Source organism: Engraulis encrasicolus, chromosome 4 (genome assembly GCF_034702125.1).
Source record: "Engraulis encrasicolus isolate BLACKSEA-1 chromosome 4, IST_EnEncr_1.0, whole genome shotgun sequence".
NCBI lineage: Eukaryota > Metazoa > Chordata > Actinopteri > Clupeiformes > Engraulidae > Engraulis > Engraulis encrasicolus.
The window spans coordinates 29034893-29044471 of NC_085860.1; the positions used below are offsets into that span (position 1 = coordinate 29034893).

General features: G+C 44.2%; 1 protein-coding gene across 1 annotated transcript in view; it reads right to left on the reverse strand.

The window, feature by feature from the left end:
• LOC134448045 (unconventional myosin-Va-like) overlaps positions 1–6544 on the reverse strand; it is a 6985-nt gene extending 441 nt beyond the window's left edge. The window contains exons 1-6 of the mRNA XM_063197804.1: positions 6404–6544; positions 5333–5443; positions 3619–3790; positions 2329–2473; positions 1073–1229; positions 141–284 (exon numbers count right to left, since the gene is read on the reverse strand). Coding sequence (XP_063053874.1) covers positions 141–284; positions 1073–1229; positions 2329–2473; positions 3619–3790; positions 5333–5443; positions 6404–6427 — 753 coding nt within the window. The 5' untranslated portion in view covers positions 6428–6544. The remainder of the gene's footprint in view (positions 1–140; positions 285–1072; positions 1230–2328; positions 2474–3618; positions 3791–5332; positions 5444–6403) is intronic.
• Positions 6545–9579: the final 3035 nt, after the last annotated feature.

Genomic DNA, 9579 nt, shown 5'->3' on the forward strand with positions numbered 1-9579 from the left:
CTGCAACACTGTTAATGCCGCTAGTTATTTAATGGCACTTTGACATTAACAATATTAAACATTTACTACACTAAATATCTTCGCCTGTGCTCAACCCAGTGTTATGGTGTCCGAGATTGTGCACCACCCTTGGCACTCACCTGGAATACCACTCTTGACTTCTCCAGCAGGTAGGTCCTCATGTTGGCCCCGATGATCAGGTGCTTCTTGTTAAAGCCGATGGCGATATACTTCCCAAAGCGGCTACTGTTGTCATTCCTGGTAGTCTTGGCATTCCCAAAGGCCTACAGGGAAAAGAGAGGGCATTCAGTAGCACACACACACACACACACTCCAGTACATGTTACTATTAGCATCATTATTAGGTCGGATAGAGCTTCGGATGACATCCCACCTTTGCTCACTGTGCGCTGATCTTTGTTTTTGAATTGACAAAATCAGACTTTTTACACTAACAATAGCCTATCCTATCATTAATGAGCAAAAAAATGGGATGTTAATCGTGTCGGGGCTTGGTAACTTAAATTCACATACATACAGTGTATCACGTAAGTGAGTACACTCCTCACATTTTTGCAGATTTCTGAGTATATCTTTTCATAGGAGAGCATTAAAGAAATGTCACTTTGACACAATGATTAGTGACCTTTTAACAACATATATAACCGCTTAAATTTCTTGTTCACTCAGGAAAAAAACTAAATACAGCCATTAATGTTTGAACATTGCCCACAAAAGTGAGTACACCCCGATTAAACTCCGGTAGAGAAGGGGCCATGTTGGCTCAAATATGTTATATATGTTGTTAAAAGGTCACTAATCATTGTGTCAAAGTGACATTTCTTTAATGCTCTCCTATGAAAAGATATACTCAGAAATCTGCAAAAATGTAAGGGGTGTACTCACTTACGTGATATACTGTACTGTATGTGTAACAGACCCCTTGATCATTACCTGGATTTCGTTTGTTCATGAATGTCTAATGGATTTTCACCAAAATTAGCACTTTTATGAGTGGGATGGTTTTTTTGCCAAACTTTCAAGTATCAGTGACAGACAGACGTAGACACACCTCCATGATGGGGCTGGAGGCCAGCACTCTCTCCTCGATGTTGGCGTCGCTGCATGACCCACCAACTGTGGCAAAGTACCTCATGGTGTATTTGGCAGATACCGTCTTCCCTGCACCTGACTCCCCACTCACGATGATGGACTGGTTCTTTTCATCTCTGAAAGAAGGTGTGTTGGGGATGGGGTAGAGTATATGGTTAGTTATTCGAAATTCTGAAAACAGCATGGTACTTAATGAGTTAACAAACTGGACTAATACAAATGGATGAGCTTGTACAAGTCACCTACTAACACCAATGTTACTTGGATACGGATGCTGTAAAATTATAGGCTAATAACACTGCTGTTTCAATGGAAACTCTGATGACATTTTATAGAAACATACTCAAAAAGTGTGATCAGATATGGCAATCTGCCCCCCTGGCTCATGCTGCGGGTGAAACATATTTCACAAACATATTGGTCCCGTTGTGAAATTCAACATCACTCTTAATTTCCTAAGGAAAATTGCCAGATTTTGCTACACAGGATTTAAATAAAAATAGCATGGACACAATTATTAGCCCTGACATCATATTTCTTCTGTTACATAAACACACGGTGGCCATTTAGTGCACATATTGTCTATAGTTCCCGCACTGCATTGTTTTGATCATTACAAGGGCAGCATCCGGGTACTTTCAGTGCAATGAATTTTCAGCGTCAGCATTCCACGCACTGTAACATGGTGCCCGAAGTGCACAAGTGTGCCAAGTGAGACACGCCGCAGCTCTTCAGTACCTGTGCCAGTGAGTTGCACTGTGCCATTTGCAAATTAGCCTGATCGTCATCGACTTTCAAATCTCTTCGAGACTTGGTCTGACCTAGAGCATAGCAATTAACGTTTCTCAAACGGCATGGTTGACCCATCTTCCTTGGTTTGCTACTGGTCGAGGCCAGAAAAGTGCTGAAGTTTAAAACAAAAAATATTCTTAGTCCCAACAGAACGTCTCGGCTTAAACCATGTCACTGCTTTAAACACGCCTCTACCCAGGGCTGTTGGAGCTGATGAAAGTTTATTTGATTGCTTGCCGACAAATTGGGTGGAGTTCCCCAGTTTTCTGGAGCTCAGAAAGTATTTGCATTGCTCTTGACCTGACTAGTATCAACGCCTAGGGTGTTCCGTCACTAGGAGGGCGTGGTCCGGCTATCTGCAAATATGTCTGGGACCATGCATGAAGTGTGTATGTGTGTGTGTGTATCTGTGTGAGTGAGTACCGTGACATCTGCCTGTACGCCTCCTCTGCCACAGCGAAGATGTGTGGGTCCATGTCGCCCGTGTTCTGCCCACTGTATGCGGCGATCATGTCACAGCCATAGATGGGCAGCGACTCGTAAGGGTTAATGGCCACCAGCACTATGCCTGCACAACACAGATGACGACAAACACAATTCACATCAACAACACTAGGGCTGTTCGATTATGAGAAAAATCAATATCACCATTATTTCAGTCGATATTGATATCACAATATTTTAGATGATATTTCTTTTAAAGATAAATAATTGTGCTAAACAATTCACAATCTTCAGCAGTGTGAGTGGAGGGCCATACAGAAACACGTCTGCTCTGTGCTCGCAATAGCTCAAGTGGAGGGGAATGTATTGCGCTTAGCATAACCTGCCTTTTAGCAGTATAGACAAATGCCAAAAATATTGTTTCAACTCGATATTAAGAACTTTGATATTGTTTGACAGTAATATTGATATCACGTTATAAATTTGATATATTGCACAGCCCTAAACAACACAATGTCTGAACACAGCACTGAGATAAGTCCACTTGACAACAGCAGTGTCACTGATGGGTCGACAGATATGCAGTGGGATCCAAAGTCTAGAGTCCAGAGTGGGGAGTGTGTGTGTGTGTAAGGAACTACATGAATGTTTGTGTTGTGTATAAGAATGAAAGAGTCTGCGTCTGAGTGTGTGTATGTGTATGGGTGTGTGTTGATGGGTGTAAATTTGAACAGAGGAAAACCTGAGCTCCAAAGTGCCCCAGCCACTGTGTATACTGTATATGTACTGCCGTATGTGTCATTTTAATGAGTGTGAATGCGCAGGTGGATGTCTGTGTGTCTACCTCAAAAGGTGTTCAGAGTTGTTTTGTGTACGCAGAGGCTGTACGCAGAGGCACACAGGACAGTGTGTGTGTGTGTGTGTGTGTGTGTGTGTGTGTGTGTGTGTGTGTGTGTGTGTGTGTGTGTGTGTGTGTGTGTGTGTGTACCGTCTGCGTCACCTGCGCAGGAGTGTGTTTTTCCAGTGGACCTTCTTGATAACCAGCTCTGTGTGTGTGTGTGTGTGTGTGTGTGTGTGTGTGTGTGTGTGTGTGTGTGTGTGTGTGTGTGTGTGTGTGTGTGTGTGTGTGTGTGTGTGTGTGTGTGTGTGTGTGTGTGTACCACAGTAGGTGTAGATGGTCTTTGACTCTACAAAGCGTATGCGGAGGTAGTGGAGGACAGTGTGTGTGTGTGTGTGTGTGTGTGTGTGTGTGTGTGTGTGTGTGTGTACCGCAGTAGGTGTAGATGATCTTTGACTCCACAAAGCGTATGCGGAGGTTGTGGAGGACGGCCGGCTCATGCAGGTAGCTGAGAGCCGTCAGGTCATTCTCGCCCACCAGGATGTCGGGGTTGCGAAGGGGCGGTAGCAGGGGCTCCTTCGCCGACAGCTTCTGCTCCAACTCCTACCCAAACACAGCAGCAACACAGGGTCAACACACACACACAACACAGGGTCAACGCACGCACGCACGCACGCACGCACGCACGCACGCACGCACACAGTACACCTACCAACACAAGGACAAGGGTGACGATCCGGCGGCACACAATGCTCTATACATTTTCAATGGGAAGCCATTTCACTCCTACACAGTATTGTGGGTGGGTATGCTATGCTATGTGGGTGTGCTATGCTATGTGATCGGCCATTGCGACACGTCCAAAAGTTCGGAAATCTCCAAATTCATGCAAATTTACCTTGCGTCGCTACCATATCGTGACACAAGTGCCCAATAGATGAACAAGACCCAAGGGTGAGCTGTACAGTAGCCCCCTCACAACACAGAGCAGGTTCACACATCATTAAAGCCTGCAGTTATCAAAGTGTGTTTGAGGACGACAGCAACATGTTTGGTGTTGCAATGCATGTCTGGTGGATCATCACGATAATATGTCACACACGTACACACAGACAAGAAAAACACACTGCACCTCCACATGCCTCTTCTAATGGCTGCTCTATTTGTATAACTGTGGCTGGTTTAGGAAGTTACAGAGCAGCCCAAGTGGTTTCCTGTCTCCTGCACACATACACACACACAGCCCTCAGTTGAGGTTCTGTGAGTGCATCAGTAAGCACTCAAGAATGAACGCTGCCCAGGGCTGCACTAGCTGCCAGAACATGTCAGGGCGCGCACACACACACACACACACACACACACAACTGGTCTCCGGGCCATCACTGTAGGTAACATACACACTAGATATGGGATTTATGGCTCCTTGACGGGATCAAAGTGGCTCATTCCTTTAAAACAGACGTTCAAGAAAGGCTCTCATTTCAATGCCATTTTAATATTTATTCAATGTTAAGACAACAGCATTTAAGAGTCCACCTCTGGATCATATGTTCAATCAACACCTGACACATTCTAAAGACCGTTCCAGCCACTCTCTGAGGCAAGAGACACTTGTGTTTTTTCTCAAATTGAAGTAGTTAAAATAAAAAAGGCAACATTCTCGAAATGAATGAAAAATAAAAGAAAAGTGTGGCTCCTCATCATTAAAATGTACGAGCCGTTCAAAGGAATCGATACGTTCAAGAATGAATCAGACACACACACACACAAACTCTTCCCATCTTGGCAAATCACACTCCGCCACACCCTCCATTCCAGCTGAGACAGCTCCACACACACACACAAGTTGAGCCATGAGTTGTGCTTTCTGCTCAGTCTGTTCCTTTGCATGTCACAGAAACAACTACAAGAGTAAAGCAAGCCGAGCCAGTACTTTCTACTCTACTATACTTTCTCCTTCATGTGCAGAAGAAACAACTAGGCTACATACTCCACACACAGTAGCACAGACACACACACAAACACACACACACACGAAGTTGGCATAAAACAACCATCTTCTGCATGGCTATGGCTGACATTAAAGGAAGTGCACAAATACATATCCAACAAGTCAAAAGGTGACAGTGTCACCATCCCACTCACCGTGCCATCGTCCAGGCGCAGCAGCAGGGCGCTGTCCCCAGGCGTGTAGTCCTTGACCAGCTCAGCGGGACGCCAAACCTGCACCTGGTCAGCCACCCATACACGTGCATGCTGCAGGGAGGGAGGACACAAGGAAATAGAATGAAGAAGGGGTATGACCACGGGTCTGTGGGTATGACACAGTGGGAGAGGCAAACACAGACAGGGAGCTGCTACACGCACACGCACACGCACACACACACACACACACACACACACACACACACACACACACACACACACACACACACACACACACACACACACACACACACACGGATGTAATATCCAAGCAAAGTGCAGACACAAATGGCACACTGTCATAGACATAACATGCACAGACATGTGGAGCAATATGCATACATAAATGCCAATGGCTGTAGGAGACAACTACATCTACACCAGACACCTGCAGTGCCATCACTTAACACTGGGCAAGTGCACTGGTTGGGTCACACAGCCCTGCCAGTGGCAATAACTGGCAGCATTTGTATGCCAGAGTCATGAGGACTGGTAGTTAGGCAGTATTTTCCACACAATGACTGATACAGCCTAGTGTTAATACTGCCTGAATCAGCCAATCCGCCTAAATGATGACATCAGCACAAGTATTAACACCAAACTGACAACTTCAGCAATGTCTGTTTCACAGTGATAATCTGCCTTCCACGGGAAATAAATCTTCCTTCTGAAGAGCTTTGTAAAAAGGATACTTGGTTCGTTTGTCACCGTGTTGTTAAATATCAGCACATTTCGAATACAACACAAGCGAAGAAAGGAAAAGGACTTGAGCCACCAGTTCACCCAATCTGTTACTTTCAGTTCATTGATTAGAAAAGAAGGTATAACACTTGCAGCAAGGTAGGGCAAGAAACTTTATGAGCCTCACATTTCAAATTTCCAGTTAACAAGACAACTATTTGCATTCCAGTAAAAAAGAAAAGCTCGGTCGAAAAGATAGTTGCACAACAGCTGATGAACGAATGTACGTTTAAGTGCAATGGTCAAGACAATCAACTTTTACAACCTTACCTTTACGTACAGCTCCGATGCCATGTCAATTTCCCCGGTGGCAGTGACTTGGCCAAACTTGGCTGAATTTAAACGACATTAATGAATGCTAACTTTTAGCCATGGAGGGGTTGAGACTAGAAATAGGCGATGTCTCGGAGAGGGTGGTGTTGGCAGTGTCAGCTTCCAGAAGATAACTGATTCAATGGGCAAAAATGCTTTGGTCTGGAGGACATGACTAATGTCTCCTGGTGGTGGAAGTATGAATTTCAAACAGATGCGCCTCAACACAGTGGCCCTCATTTATCAAACTTGCGTAGAAACCATCGCAGAAATGAGCGCAGATCTCGTCGTACGACGAAGCTCACGTGAGATTTACTAAACATGTGTACCTCTCCAATCTCATCGTAAGAGCGAGTGGCTGTTGATATAGTCCGGCAGCCAAAAGCCAAATATCAGCCGAACCCAGTTTCGTCTGATAAAGTTTTTTTCTTTGCAGTTTGTGGTTGCTTAAGGTGTACCTATTAAGATTCCAGACGATGCCCGGTGATATCCCTTGAGCATTTTCAGATATTGAGCATTTTATGCTTGATGTGCTGCAGCCATAGATTACAACAGTGTTTGGCTCCCAATTCATGTTATGCTGACCAAATACCCTATACCATACTTATTTTGTGTTTGTTTACATGGTAGGATGTGTATAAGAACAGGTGGTGAGGTATGGACATCAGTGGGGGTGGGGTCATGCATGTTTGGGGGCGGGGCATTCACCCAAAAAGCCTGATTTTCCAAGTCGGAGACACAAAGGCCAACATTTCGCCAAACGTGGCTTTATATCTCATAGTGGGTTGTTTGGTTTTGCTGTTTGTAGTTGTCCAACACTTACCCATCAGGATAAGAGTGGGTGATGTGCCAATTTCTGATATTAACCCTTTCATGTTGATTTCGCTGCAGCCATAGCCCGCAAGCTTTTGACAGCTTCATAACTGCACTATGATTAACCATAGAGCATTCTGGGTGGTAGGCCTGCCGCATCAAAGTGGAAAAAGTCCTCATACCAAATAAAATTTAGACAATTACATAGCTAGCTGTTTTTCAAGCAGAAATATGTAACATTTAGGCGAATATTGGTGGTGTCAGCTCAGACATACCCAGAAAGGATTACTAATTCAACACAGAATTTCACCATTTCATACATTGCTATTTACTCTTCCTGTGCTGTTGTAACACAAAATAAAAATTGTAAGTAATAATTACACAATTTTTGGCTGATTATTTGTTTGCCTACAAAGTACATAATTTCAGTGGTGGTCGTATTAACATGGAAAGAGATAAAATTAAAAATGTAAATCCACAAAATGACATTGTAATTGACCTTTTACCAGCCCATGCCATATCAGGGTGTGACACTGCGGCATCCTATTTTGGTATTGGTAAAGGCTTTGTTATCAAGACCCTAAAAGCTGGATATCCCTTGACATCAATTGGTAATGTGCTGGCACCATTCCAACAACTTTCCAGTGAGGCCAGTAACTTTGTGTCGGCATGTTATGGCATTCCAGACAGTATTAGCAAAGTCTGTTCCCATAAGTCCCATCACTCGGCGGCCATCTTGGCTACGCCTCAAACTGACTATTTGAGATTAGTCAGTGATGGGGTATATAAGAATGAATGGGGGAAATAATGTTGTGTGACAGTGGGACAACACAGCGATACACAACTCATATGGTTGGAATCACAATGAAAAACTGGTTTTAAAGGCAGTCTTAGAATGACCGAAACATGAAAGAAACACTTTAAAACAGCGTTTTTCTTTATGCTATTTTTGATCTGCGCACGCGCCACATTCCACGACAACGTTCTATTTTGCGGCAGGTGAGAGCAAGTTGCGTGGCGTGGACTTCACCTCTTCCGGCCGGCTGTCAAACGGGCATCCATTCTCCGGTCATCGTACAGAAAAGACACTGGATTTATTTTCTGATAGCCAAAGCAGTAGCCTAAGTACAATGGTCGTCTCTGCTCATCAGTAATAAAAAAAATAGGCTATTGAATAAATTGATGATGTAGCCTGCCTCAAAATTGGTGTTTTAAACTGTGATATCATTGCTGCCTAAACTGAATAGCTATGACAAACGGTGAAAGATATAAGAAAAAAAGCTAAACTGATCAAAGTTGAATGTCTTGCAGACTTGCTCCCGTTTTGCTTTTTCTTACTTATTTGTTTTCAACCATAAGAAAAAACACAACGGGTGTGCACATGTCTATGCACGGCCGTTTTTGTTTCCATGATAGTCCCTTTGTCCTGCGCTCTCTGCCCAATTCACAATGAAGTTTCCACGGACGGCAAACAAACCACATGGCCGCCAGCAAACAAACCGATTAGGTACGAGCAGTCGTAAAGGTTTACGTTTGCACTTGCGTTGAGGCGTCGAGATGATTGGATAAGTGACAGCGCAGCTCAGCAAGCAATTGGCTCTCGTTACCGGACAGGTGGGAGTGACGCCGGCAAACGCCATGTTCGCGTAGCCAAATGCTCTCGTTCATTCCTATGGAAGGTTTCATGAGTGATTCGTCTCGTATAAGACCGTCTCTGGTATTAGCATGTCACATACAAGGTTGGTGGTATGGGAAAAAAAGAATGGGAAAGGACATTTTTCTTCACCTAACCTGGCTGCTCTTCCACCAACAACAGAGGCATTTCTTGAGAATGTGAAAAGGGCTCATTTTCAAGCAATATTGTGGAGGACATTGGTTCACACTCCACCTGAACTATCTCCTGAAGCATTTGGATGGAAGAAAGACCCATGCAACAAAGCACTGATACCAATAAGTGTTCCAGAAAATGTCGAAGTGGCACCAGACTACATTTTACAGATGATCAGATGTGGTTGCAAGAGTAAAAGCCCCTGCAATTCTAAGAAATGTAGCTGTGCTGTAAACAGTGTGCCTTGCACCATTTTCTGTGCATGTTTTCGGCTGGGATGCTGCCGAACCAATGTTGTGTGAGCTTTACTGTGTGTGTGTGTGTGTGTGTGTGTGTGTGTGTGTGTGTGTGTGTGTGTGTGTGTGTGTGTGTGTGTGTGTGTGTGTGTGTGCGTGCGCGTGCGTGTGTAGTGTATATAATGTAGGCTATAGGTGTTTTAGGTGTTAAGGACTCTGTATGTTGTATAGGTGTAGACAGGTCTTTCTGTGGGCAT